This window comes from Clytia hemisphaerica, unplaced genomic scaffold (assembly GCF_902728285.1).
Source record: "Clytia hemisphaerica strain Z4C2 unplaced genomic scaffold, Clytia hemisphaerica genome assembly, whole genome shotgun sequence".
NCBI classification, from domain to species: domain Eukaryota; kingdom Metazoa; phylum Cnidaria; class Hydrozoa; order Leptothecata; family Clytiidae; genus Clytia; species Clytia hemisphaerica.
The window spans coordinates 578,640-592,628 of NW_027103758.1; the positions used below are offsets into that span (position 1 = coordinate 578,640).

Consider the following 13,989-nt stretch of genomic DNA (forward strand, 5'->3'; position numbering starts at 1 on the left):
CATTTTCAATGAGATTTTAAAATGTTTATAGCTGAAAGTTTGTTGTGAAAAGAATCTTTAACGTTTAATATTGACGAAATTTGTTTTGTCAGACCTATTTTGAGCATTTTGTCATGGCGAAAATAAGAACAGGTCAAGAAAGTTTTTAGGCTTAAAGCTCAAAAGGTTAAAAACATCAAATTTTGGATGTTCTTATAAAAACGTGTAATAATGAATCAAACTATCACCAGCCACAGTAGTCATTGGTCATTCCAACATTTGCCTTTACCAAAATTTGAAGGATTTGACTATTCTTTATGGCATAGTCAGAAAGGGTCAAATACCGTAAGTTGATTTAATTTCGACACCCTTCTTTAGAGATAGGAGTAATGGTTGGAATCACTGGTTGAAACTAATTTTCTTTGCTTAGCAATCAGAGAGGAATAAATCTTTTGTCTATCAGTGATTCCGCCCTTCTTATTATTCTTATCTATAAAGAAGGGTGTCGAAATTAGAAGAGGGATGTTGACATTAGACCAACTTACTGTACAGTATGGAACTACTTTATTGTCACGAATTCCAAGCTTACATTCCAGTTAATATAATTTCATAATGGTGAATTGTTCTGTGATTGCTCAGACACCAAGAACTCTCATACATTTCAACATATTGACTGATTAGGGGTACACGTTTTTTTTTTTATAAGAACAAACTATATAAGAACATAAGGCTTCGAGGCCCAAAAATCTAAGAACATTCTAAGAACATACTAAGGCTTTGGAGACTTAAAAACATGCAATTTCTTAAGAAATTACATCAAAATGCTCAAAAAAAGCTGAAAATAAGAACATTTTAAAAACATTTTTAGGCATCAAATCCAAAAAACTAAGAACATCCGAAGGCTTCGAAAATTTTTGACGTTCTTATAAAAAAAAAAACGTGTATGTTCAAGACATCAATGTCTTACATAAGCTGACGTCAATTCTCTCTCCATCAAATCATATTACTGAGTGTAAACAAAGAATTAAGAAGGATATCAGATAATGACATTCAATACCAAATATTGACACACCACATGTTAAAACACGATTACAGTACCGGCCAAAGTCACAATTGATATTATTCAATAGCACCTTGCCATTCTCAAATGATCCTGGGGTCTTAGAGAGTTTCCCAGGAACGGCTACTGTACACGTTTTTTTTTTTATAAGAACGTCAAAAAATTTCGAAGCCTTCGGATGTTCTTAGTTTTTGGACCTACCCCGGTGGGCTGTAGGTCCTATAAATTAACCTTTGTCCGTCCGTCTGTCCGTCTGTCCGTTAGTTACCAGCTTTTCTTGAGATTGGCTCATTAGTTTTTTCTGATTTTTTGCACAATGATGCAAAACGGCAATGCTCAAAATGTGACGGAGCCCGATTTTCGAAAAAAAAATTTTTCCGGCCGAAAATGGCGGAAATATGCCGGAAAAACTGGTTTTTCGGCATTTTCTCGAGATTTCATCATTAGTTTTTTCTGATTTTTTGCTCAAAGATGCGTATTAACAATGCCCAAAACATGGCCTAGTCCAATTCTTGAGAAAAATTTTTTTCCGGCCGAAAATGCCGGAAATATGTCGGAAAATCGGTTTTTTGATATTTTCTCGAATTTTCATTTCTAGTTTTTTCCGATTTTTTTGCAGAAATATGCGTATTCGCAATGCTAAAAACATGGCCGAGTTCGATTTTTGAGAAATTTTTCCGGTTGAAAATGCCGGAAATCACCGTTTAGTTTACTTATATTTATATGCTTTTCACACAAAAACATTATTCATAACAATGCTCACCATCAAGCATGATTCAATTGTCAATAAAACTGATTTTTGCGACCAGAACTTCCTATTTATTATTTCCCTACAACCCTTCCCTCTCCCCCCATCAACAATCAATGATGAATTTATTGTGCTGTGTATTTTCGCTAAACGCTTATTTTCTGACTGATTTTTTTCATTTTTCTTTTCGCATTGCTATCTAACTTTCATCATCAGGTAAGGTAGGTCCATTCAGCATATTGCTTGTTTGGATTTGAAGCCTAAAAATGTTCTTAAAATGTTCTTATTTTCAGCTTTTTTTAAGCATTTTGATGTAATTTCTCTTAAGAAAATGCATGTTTAGGTCTCCAAAGCCTTAGAATGTTCTTAGAATGTTCTTAAATTTTTGGGCCTTATGCTCTTATATAGTTTGTTCTTATAAAAAAAAACGTGTACATCAATACCTAGAACAGTCACTCACAGGCTTCTTCAGTTTCTGTCCACCCAATTCTCCTTACATGACATGTGTTAGTCCTGGAATAACATTCACTTGCCTAGGCTGCTGGCATCGCCTAACGGATTCGTGCTCCTTATATACTCCTTGCAGTTTTGTAGAGGTCTGCAATTCAGACTATCACTTGCCAAGCAGTGCCAAGTAAATAACAGCACCGAGTGGGAATCAAACACTGACTTCTTGTTTAAACAGCCGTACTTTCAATCCTGCGGATTAAAACATTTCAGCCTATAAAAGATAATTTCATCTTAGCGGTCCCCTTTAATCGTTATGGTTGTCATCAATGGGGAGTGATCGCGATGGGGAGGGGGGGTTGGCCATTCTATATCTTAAGAATTCCGAATTCATCCGATCTTTTTTTCATCAACCTTTTGGAATTTTCTTTCACATCTTTTTAGTTTTACTTTCCTTCTTGGATAGCAAAAAAAAAAAACTCTATTATCTTCTGAACGTAGAATTTTGACAGTCGCTCCTCGATAAAGCTTCTAAATTATATAATAATTGACAGTCAAATGGTGAAACAGTCATCTGAACAGTTTGAACATTCTCTGTCTGTATTAGGAGATATGTAGTATACTGCCAATAAAATGACACAAAAAAAGTTTTGAATGACTCAAAAAACAAAAATCTTTCATCAACTTGTCAAAAAATGCTTTGGTTTCGGGTTCGAATTACATTTGCTTTAGATAGAGCACCGTTGTTTGCAAATAAGTACAAAAAAATGAAGAGAAAAGAGAAAATTTAGAATGATGAATCCTTAAAGCGAATAAAATTAGTGTGTGTGTGTCTTACTAAGCCTGTGTGAAGTGACCTTTTACTGGTTTTATTTTATAGAGAAATATGAAAAAGTTGCTTCAGTGGAATGACGAAGGGTGAGTGATGGGTCAAAAATGTACAGCACCTCAAATACTACAAGATGATGAAGTCTTCAAAAACAACTCAAAACAAAACAAAACAGGTTGGTGCATGTTCTCTCACATTTTGTGTTTTGTTGACATGGATAGATACATTTCATTTAATCTGCTGAAACCCGCCCTTCTTTGTCTGTTTACGAAATCCGCCCCGTTTCGTCTGTCCTTGATACCTGCCCGTTTTCTTCTTTTGTTTTTGAAACCCGCCTTTCTTTGTCTTTTTGGCATCATCAAGATTTGAGGTTGTTATCGCTTTTCACGGTTCGTCGATAACATTCAGTTAAAAAGGTTTTATGATTATATTTGAGGTATTCATATAAATGTGTCAGACAAAAATAATACTATTAGAGCGTCTTTATCGCGTATTCCCTTCGCTCGTTTCGTAACAACTCGACAATTTGTAATGAAATTATACAAAACAAGAGCTTTTGAATGCTAAAAGTTCATTCATTTTGTCCTGTAAGTGAATACTTCAACTTATTTCTCATTTTGTCATATAAAGACAGTCGAGAAACTTGACCTCAAGGTTTTTTAGTAAAAGAAAAAATCTTTTGACGAAGGTTTGTTAATCCAAGATGAATTTATAGTGAACGAAAAATGACAACTTCTTGTTTTGAAAAGTTTTATCAGAGATTTCGATCACTGGTTTTGTCTGTTAAAAGGAAATCAATGCATTAAGTCAAAGTTTTACGGAGAGCGCGGGAGAGTTGTCGAGTTGTTGTTTGATCAAACTTTAATGTCAACATTCGGAACAAAAAGGATACGTTTTATTAAAACAAATATCTCACTCCTCTTATGACACTTCAAATTTAATAAAACCACCAAGTCAAAACACAGTTCGCAAATAAAACTTCTTATGTGCTAATGCATGTGTTGTTTTGAGTCTTTATGAGAGAGTGAAGCTGTTCATAGCGCAAACACACCATCATGAACTATACTCAATTTCTGTACGGTGGGATTTCAGTGGCTTTCATATTCGTTGTAGGATTTTATCTGACCAATCGGAACCGTCGTAAAAGTTCCACATCTGACCAAACCAAAGATGAGAAAAGGCGACGTCGTAAATCGTCCGCCAAAGAGACGCAAGACGGGGTGACGTTAAACGGAAGCGTCAGGAAACGCACGGGAGAGAAAAGTAACGGGAATACGGAAACGTTAACGGTATCACCATCCACAGATCAAGATGAATTCGTGTTACAAACATTTTGTAAAAGTCCTTTAACTCCACACAAAAGGTTATCTATCCATCATGGACATGATGATTTTGCTTTCGATCGACCACAAGATAAAGACGATGGAAAAATACGCCATGTTGATTTTGATGCTATTTCAATTGCAAAGGTCACGGAGGAACAATATGCAGAAAGTTTGGATGAAAATAGGAATAGTGAGAAAATGAAAGATGTGACTATGGGCCAGGGACACGGTAAAGAGGATCAACTTGCTGAAAATGAACCTAAAACTGTTGAAAATGAACTAAGAACTGCTGGAAATGAACTAAGAACTGCTAAAAATGAAGAAGCAAAGCTTTATAAAGATGTTGATGCTTCAGAGATCATCTTTGAAGAGGATTCTCAGTCGAAAGATGAATCAAAAAGTGAAAATTCAGAGGTACTCGTGAAAGTCAATGAATTTGTTGAAAGTAATGAAAATAAAATTGACGAGAAAGAGAGACAAATTGTTGAAACTGGAATTGTTGAAAGCGTGACCGAAAATGTTAATAGAGAGCCACCTGCAAAAAGATTAAGCAAATTTAAACTTTTCGTGTTTCAAGAATATGCAGATCGAATGAGTGATCGTATCTTATCGAACACTTCCACGACGTTAGATCAGTTTCATGATTCACAAGTGGATTTCGCTGAAGACCTCTCGCTCACTGTTTTATATGAAGCCAGGAAAGAAGTTTATAACAACACGTCCACAAGCACACAGGCTAATGATGAGGAAAATAACAATAACGAAAGTACGCTTGACATGATAGCGGATAAACTTGTCGATCAAATTTTATTTGGAAAAACTTCTCCTCAAAACAAACTTGCTTCAACTGCTACTATAGAGAAACCACCAGAACCTTCTGAAAAGGCTGCTATTCCCTCTGATTCAACAATATCTGTAGAAAATGATAATAAACTTGATGTCGAGGACGGAGCGATCAAAACGGACTATGGCCGCCCACTTTCTGGTTACGCCAAAAATTTAGCAGATTTCCTCGCAGATGATGATGAATTTGAATTAAGCGATGCAGAGGATGAAGATGCAAAAGAGGAAATTGCTAGACCAAGGTCGGTTGGGGCAAGACCAAGCAGGGAGGGAGCTAGAGACAGTCAAGAGGAGAGTGATTACGAAGACACAGAAGATGACGAAGACGAGCTTTCGGATGACGAAGATGAAAGTTTTCTTGACGAGGAAAATGTTTCTTTTGAAAATGACGATGAAAGGACTACAATTTTCGTGAATGCTGATTTTGTTGATGATGAGGTAGCAAAGAAAGAAAAATTAGAAACAAAAGAATTTGAGACTCAAAAACTACAAGAACCTTTAGAAACGAGTGCTGTTGAAAAACAAGAACCTGAGATTAAGATAGAAACGGAAAACAAAAAAGCCAAAACATCACAATATGCTCCTGCAGTGAAGCGACGTCAAAATAATCGGCGCACGAGAGGAGAGCGTCCTAAGAGTTTATATGAACAAGATCTACAGGAGATTTTCAACGAGATTAAGATGCCGGCAGACGAGGATGGCGGCAATGATGATCAAGATGACAGCAAAGAGGTTTTGGAGGATGGTATTAAGCCAGTGTCGGAAACGATGAACTTCTTGGAGAATCATATCGAAGCGAAACGAAACATGATGAAGAGAAACGAAGAAGAAGAAGAAGAATATTTGATGATGGACGAAGATGAACACGTTTCAAACAATTCAAGTGATTTGCTGGGTTGTCAAAAAACAAAGAAAGTCTCACAACAAAAACGTGAGTCTGCATTTTTGATATCCCTCTTCTCTCTTTTTGTTCAATCACTGATAAAGTTATATCATGTGGCGTTTATACCTACAAATACCTAAACTAAACCCTGCTTTAAAATAAAAATACAGTGGAAACGAAAAAGGGAAAATTTTGACAGACTTTATTCCGAAGAAAGCAGCCTGTTGATTATCCTCCGTTTTATCCTCCATGGTAAGCTTTCTGTGGCTTATTTTCCCAGCAATAGTGTCCTTGCTTTCATAAGCTTTCAGTCAGTTTATCGAGATCTAAAAAACATTGTTCTATTTTCTTTCAGCGCCAGTACTTGGTCGCGCGGCCGTTATTGATTTTGGATGTGGTGCTCTGAAAGCAGGTCTTTCAGGGGATATCCGCCCGTCATGTTACTGTCCGTCAGTCATCGGCGTACCACGGAGGTTTTCTCAGGACGTCAGTAAAATGAAGAAAGGATTTTACGTTGGTGATGAAGCATGGGAGATTGCTGGTATGTTGCAGATCGGTAAGTTTGTTTGTTCACACATACATTCCAAAATTAATTATTACTAGTCCAATTCAAATTGGGGAATTCCATTGAAAAATTCCACTCACCCAAAGGATAAAGATTTCCGAAAAAATTGTTTTAAAGTTTAAACAGGTATACTCAATCACTATGATCGAGTTCAAGTTTTCCTTGGAGCACGTTTCCTCTAATTTTCCATCTTTTCATTTAATGACGGTCTTACCTCCGCTCTTTTCTCCCTTTGTTCACAGAACATCCAATCAAACAAGAGATTAACAACTGGTCGGACATCGGCAACATTTTTGAATATCTTTACGATGAAGAACTGAAGATCAACAGTAACGAACATCCCATGCTTCTCACTGAACCTGGCCTTACTTCCTCAACTCATCGAGAAAAGTTGATTGAGGTCAGTTCTTCCTTTACTCGGTGTTTCTCCTTTGAGGGCTGGTCATTTCTAGAATTGATACATGCCCATTAGATAACTGTGACTGAGGAAAAAGTGATAGGATAGGAGCTTATGACATAGTGTCCTTCAGGGTCTCTCCCCCCCCATGCCTAGAATGAAAATTTTCCATTCCCCCCTCATTTTTCCCCACCCTGCCTCCAAAAATTTCTCTGTCCCCCCCCCTCAAGCAAAAAATTAAAAAGCTGTAATTTGATGAACTTAACGCTTATTGTTTTCCCTATGGTAGTTCTAATTCAAGAAGAAATGGAAAGGATGGTTGTTTTTAAACCATAATATTAATAAAACTAAGCATTATGCTATATCATCTCATAAAACTAGATGTTTTTCAATTTTGAATTGATTTTGGTGAGTTCCCCCCCCCCATGCCTAGAATGAAAATTTTCCATCCCCCCCCCCCCCTCGTTTTTTCCCCACCCTGGCTTCAAAAAAAATTCTTTCCCCCCTATACGTCCTTTTGACCTCAAAACCCATTCCCCCCCCTAAATTCAGGGGGGGGAGGACACTATGTTATGAAATAAAGCTAGGCGAAAGTTTTTCCCATAATTTGATTTACCGATTTTAGTTTCATATAATAACCTATACCAGAGCGTTTCCATTAGGGTTTGGAATATTTCTGGTTGATTGGGAGAGATATTTCAAACATCTTTCTGCAATATACCAGCAGGGATCATAAACTTGCTTGTGCGAAAAAGAAGATATCTCTCCTTCAAGATTTCACACGTTGAATTTTTTCCAAAGATACATTTATATTCTCAATTTTCAGGTTATTTTTGAACGATTCAGCGCTCCATCTTTGATGCTGGCAAATCAGAGCTGTTTGGCGCTTTATTCAAAAGGTCTGGTGACAGGATTAAGCTTGAACTCCGGATTCTACTTCACACAATCAACGCCCATCTACGAAGGTCACGCCCTTCCGTACGCCACCACCCAACTGGATATCGGCGGAGACACAATAACTAATTATTTGAATCGGAACATCATGTCAACCCAGGGCCATCAGTTCAATACATCTTCAGAAAAATTACTCTTGAACTCTATGAAACAAGATCTATGTTACGTAGCATTAGGTATGTAGCAAATTTATTTACTATTAACTTTCCTATGGATTTTCTAGTCTTCGAATAGACGTTTTCATAAATTACGTCACGAACATCACTTGCCTCATATTCAAACAATTGCCATAGCGTGTGAGACATTAAATCGTTTTTTATGAATAAAAGTAGTTTTAATAAAATCCGCTTGGATTAAATCACCATGACAATAATTTCAAAACGAGGCAAGTGATGTTCGTAACGTAATTTATGAAAAGGTCTATCTTGGAGAAAATGTTATTAAATATAACATTTTCAATTAAGTTAGAGTTTACCTTGTGGGTAACAATATTATAATTTTCTTCGATTACATTGAGTTGATATGGGTATAAGGGTTTCGGACCCTGATGGTTTTTAGGGGTTAGGGGTAGTGATACAGGGGTGCTTTGAATCTTTACTTGGGAGGAATATTGGGGAACTTTGAAACTTGACATGGGTAGAGTAACCACCAGGGTTGACAGGGCTGTTTGAAATATGATAGGAGTTTAGATATAGGGTATCTAAAGTTTGGCAGCAGTAGTAGTGGTATACAGTGGTATTTTGAGCATTGATAGAACCAGAGACACGCATATGATTTGAACTTTGACAGATATACAGTGGTGTTTCAGATTTGACCGAAGTAGAGGAAAAGAGATGCATGGGATATTTGTAGTTTTAGAGACACCGGATAAGGGGGTTTGTAGGGGTTCGAAATACCGTTTTCCCGTCAAAATTTTTGCTGAATCCCGGAATCCCGAAAATTGAAAAAATAATAACACCGTCACACCGGCTTGTACAGGGCAAAAATGTACCTAAATACCGTCACCGTCTGATTTTAAAATACCGTCACCGTCTGATTTTAAAATACCGTTTTCCCGTCTCTTTTTTCGTCAAATCCCGTAATACTGTACTAAAAAAGGGCCAATCCCGTCACACCGTAAAAGTACAACCCCCCCCCCTGATAAGGGGATTTTTGAATCTTTACAGCTGTAAAAAACTATTGGCGTTTGGTGTTTAAGGTCTATCAGTTGAAGAGATGATGGATTGTTTGAAATCTCACATGAGTATAGATACATTGTATTCAAAATTTGACATACTTGTTTGAAACTTAGAAGGTGAACCCTGATATGTGTGAAGATACAGGGGTGTACGAAATGGCGGTATTTAAACTCGACCGGTTTGTAGAGGAATAGCAGTGTTGTTCAACCTTTAAAGGAATAGAGATATAGGGTTGTATGAATGTCCGAGCAGATCCTGATGACTTTGCGCATGTCACGTATCCAAGGTGTGACTCTGTAGATCTGCCTAATTTCAGAGCACCGCTTTGATAATTTTCATCCACATTTGGGATATTAAATAAACTTTTGAGTGCAGTGATTTACCTATGCAAGAATTCGTCACTTAAAATCAAATATCAATAGATATAAACCTGAGAGTTAAGTCAATTTTGCTTTCGTTTTCAAGGAAAATGCGACGCGTTTTTGAGTGTTTCGTCTTAAGAAGCATCGTCAGATCGTCACATTCGCCATATCCCTTTAGAAGAGAGCGTGGTATACGCGTCAGAATGAATGATCTGTTATGAGATTAGATGTATGAACCTTAACATTTAATATTTTTGTATTTAACAATGATTCAGTGCTCATCTGACGGGTCCCTAGTCTTCATTTTTAAGGTACCCGAGAGTACTAAACATTTCATTTCTTTCGACAGACCCCTCATCAGAAGAGGAGAAATATCGAGACCATCCGGATAAAATGAATGAATCTTTCGCATTACCGGACGGTCAAGAAATCACCATCGGTCTCGAACGTTTTTCCACACCTGAAATCATGTTTGATCCTTTGCTGATCGGCATTCGGAATCAACTGAACGTCGTCGATACCGTGCTCGAGAGCTGCTCCAGGTAAGATTCACTCTTGAAGTGGTTGCGATTCTTAGCTGAAGAGAGGAGGAGACTTAATCTAATCATCAAAATGTAGAGTGATGACTAGTGTGTATAGATTTCCTTTCTAGCCCGAAGGCAAAAAAAAGCCCCAAGCAAAAAAAATTGACTAATGCAAGAAAAATAGTCGCTATTGTTTTCGAAAATCCGCGAAGCTTCTGATTAACTATTGTAATGTCACGTGACTTAGATAGGATTTCCTACCTAACCCCGACACAATTTTCAGCCAAAGCACGACACCTAGTCCTTCAGGCTTTATAAATCCGTGAGCTAAACAGTCATTGCATTTCTAGCGCATGCGCAGAATAATTATTCGCAACAAAAGAGTTGTTCCAAAGGGTTTGGTGGGCGGAGAGAAAAACATGCAAATTTCAATAGCTTCTTTAGCTACGATACACCAACGAAATCATTTTGATTGTCCTGTGAGCTGAAGGAAGTGAATACTGCTCAAAACTTAACTTGGTGATAATCACCTCCCTGTCATTTCCCCCAACTTTTTACGTAACTTGTTTGTTACAACAGAAATTTTCAGGAGCAACGAACCAGAAGTGACAGTTTAAGTGCCTCATTAAAGAAATTAATGCCCCCCAGTCACTTAATTATCGATTGCATAGATCATGCAACAATTAAATACCCTTCGATAAAATCTCTTACTTTCATGAACAATTCTTACACCATAATGAGGTGGTTACCATGGTAACATGGATTATTACTTCGGTTTTTGACAAATCATCATGACGTTGCATCACATTAAATTCGCATTTTGGATCGTTAGTTTCACATTAGTATATTTTTCACTCACAGATCAATTATTATGTGACACGTAAATGAACTTTCTATGAACTATGAACAGTCCATCACTGTGGGAAGATAAACATTTTAAGAACCGATTAAAGGCGTCCCATTTTGAACTCTTCAAAGGTTAATTTTAGTTCCTTAATTTTGTCCAGGGTCAGGGTGGAAGACTGCGACCTCGACTTAAAATTAAATGTCATTTCTCTAAAAGTATCTTTATAATTACTACATCACACTGCGACTAGACTCTCTGCTGGAATAGTGAACCAGTCGAGGTTGTATTTGGCTTTTCCTTCAATTTTATATTCCATTAACACTGTTCTCTTAAACCCTGGACATAAGCTTGTAGACTTTTCGAAAACCAATGAAGAACGATCTTTGGATGAACAGTACATCATTTTTGACTGAATATTCATAGCGGTAGTTGATGTTTTAAAATGTTAAGCGAAAACTCCTTAACTTAAAACCTCAAGTCTATGACCACATCAATTTTGCTGTTTTAGGCTCAATGAACTTACCAGAAAGTCATCAAAAGCTCCCAAGTTTTATGAAGATCGGAACCCTGATTTATGGCCCTTTCTGATTCCGAAAATGAAAATGCTCATAGTAGCCTAAAATAAAACTGAGTAATCAGAAAAAGGCGCTGACGTCATCATTAAATTGCCTACTGTAGGCAATTTAATGATGACGGGTTATGTCTTGCGATGTTTATGCGTCTAGTATTTGAAGAACTTTATATAGAAAAAGGTTTTGGCCATTTTGATCTTTATAGCTCATAGCTCCTGTACTATATGTGGAGCTACCAGAGCTACCACTAAAAAAATAAAGTCCCCGTTCAAACAATTTTCTTTTTTTACGCTGAAATAAGTAAAATGTCACAAACACCTTCGTCTGTTAGATCTAGATGTTAGATTTCACGTTCCAAAACAAAATGCAAAGTTTCAGTCAGAAAAAAGTGGAAATTATTTGACCTGTGACGTCATATTGTGTTTGCTTCGTTCTTCGTTTTCGTAGTGTGACCAAGGAAGGCAATCATGATTCTTCCCCGCTTTGAGCACGTGATCGTGGAAGTCAACAATGAAATAATAACATCAAAAATTTAATATGTTTATTATTTATTACATCTGATTCAATAAAACTGAAGGTCAGCCGTTCTAGTAGCCTTTTTTCCAATACAACTTTCTGATATATGCGACGATTCATTGATCAATAATTTAATAAAATACTATAGTTGTACAACTGTAGAAATTGGAGAAAATTCCTTCAAGTACTAATTTCCACACAAATTTTATCATACTTTATAATTTGAAAATTTACCACATCTGAAATTCAGATGTGGATCTATAGTAGTATCGATTTTCTGAGTGAGAGTTCAAGCAAAACAAAAAGAGGGGGCTTCAGGGGGTACCCGATTCCGCTATTCCACCAATTTTTCCCCGATTTCTGTTAAGCCGTCTAAAAAAGGACCGAAAATTACCTTCGCAAGAATTTTTGCTAAAATCCGTTTTGCCGCATTAAAGTTGTCCAATTTTCCGTCTCCGGACCGAAATTCTGTCTAAAATTTCGTCAAATTCCGCCACTCCGCTCGAAAAAAGAGCCTATTCTAACACTCAATATAGTCTACAATTATCGCGGTATTTCTCTAGTTGACTTAAGTGCTTTTAGTGGTCTCTTTTAGGTCACTTTTATCGCTTTTTATTGAAGGAGTATGGTCGAAAGGGTAAGAAGTCAATGAAAACAATTTTATAATGACCTATGACACTTCATGATTATAATTACTTGGGTCAATTTTTGATACCAGGACTGAATTAACCTTTTAAATCATCTTTTCACCTTTTCAGGGTTGATGAGGATTTGCGAGATATTTTGTTTGAAAACATCCTTGTTTCTGGCGGAAATTCAAAACTGAAAGGCTTCAATCAACGTCTGGAACACGAGTTGAAGAAACAGCCTACAGACTATAGGATTACCGCCTTGAAATACGCAGATAATGCTCTACTTTCGACTTGGGTCGGAGGGTCTGTGTTAGCGTCCATAGCAGGCTATCGAGATCAGTGGATTTCCATGGACCTTTATGCTGAATATGGCGCAAACATCGTTCATAAAATGTGCTTCTGATCTCTGCTGTTTGTTTACAGTGATTTTATCACAAATATTTAGTTGCTTGAAAAAAATAGAAGTTCTGAAGTTTTGAACATTCAAACAAAAGAGTAGCTGCTTAGCTAACTCACTTTTTCCAAACAAAATCATTTTGAAAAATGTCAATTCTATGTTAATTGATTTTTATTCCGCGTGGACTGAACTTCCCCATAGATTGAGGCGTGGGTAACGTCAGTATCAGCCGCTAGCACAACGTCAGAATTAACTACACGTTTTTTTTATTAGAACACCTAAATTATGGCTGAGCCTGGATGTGCTAATTTTTTTAGCAGTTTTCAGCCTAAAATGTTCTTAGATGCGTTCTTGATTTTTCAGGCTACTCTAAATCGACAATATCATGCAAAATAAAGAGCACTTAAAATTGGTACAATTTGGACAATATTTGACTCTCGATTTTAGAAAACCCATCCCTAAGTTCGATTAAAACTGCTCGAAAAGAGGGAAAATTGTAGTTTCTTGTCATTTTTTTCCAAAATGAGGCTGGGCATGTTCTTACGATGTTCTTAATTTTTCGACGAATTTCAGCCGAGATGTTCTTATAAACTGGGTTCTAATAAAAAATAAAACGTGTATTTGTTCTATTTACATAGTTCCATTCCTTCGGATTGGGGATTTTTACAAGATACTTCACTAATTGGTCATTTGAAGTGATAGAGATGACGCGTTCTTTAGAAAAAGTAATAAGATTCTTTTATTATATCTTAACGACCAACCAAATCAAACAAGAGCTTGTAAAAACTCCAGCCTGTCCCTTGGATTGAGGAAATATGTAATAACAAAATCTATTCCAAATTTTATGTAATTTTTCAAAAGTTTTTTTTTGCAAATAAATTATAAAAAGATAATGTAAAATATTTTCATAAAATATTATATAGATTAAAAA

General features: G+C 36.6%; 1 protein-coding gene across 1 annotated transcript in view; it reads left to right on the plus strand.

Annotated features, from left to right (window-relative positions):
• LOC136805556 (uncharacterized) overlaps positions 1 to 13,146 on the plus strand; it is a 36,658-nt gene extending 23,512 nt beyond the window's left edge. Inside the window, exons 2-8 of the mRNA XM_067062124.1 lie at positions 3,115 to 3,238; positions 4,177 to 6,162; positions 6,470 to 6,670; positions 6,922 to 7,079; positions 7,903 to 8,206; positions 9,920 to 10,112; positions 12,788 to 13,146. Coding sequence (XP_066918225.1) covers positions 3,160 to 3,238; positions 4,177 to 6,162; positions 6,470 to 6,670; positions 6,922 to 7,079; positions 7,903 to 8,206; positions 9,920 to 10,112; positions 12,788 to 13,064 — 3,198 coding nt within the window. The 5' untranslated portion in view covers positions 3,115 to 3,159 and the 3' untranslated portion in view covers positions 13,065 to 13,146. The remainder of the gene's footprint in view (positions 1 to 3,114; positions 3,239 to 4,176; positions 6,163 to 6,469; positions 6,671 to 6,921; positions 7,080 to 7,902; positions 8,207 to 9,919; positions 10,113 to 12,787) is intronic.
• The last annotated feature ends 843 nt before the right edge of the window (positions 13,147 to 13,989 follow it).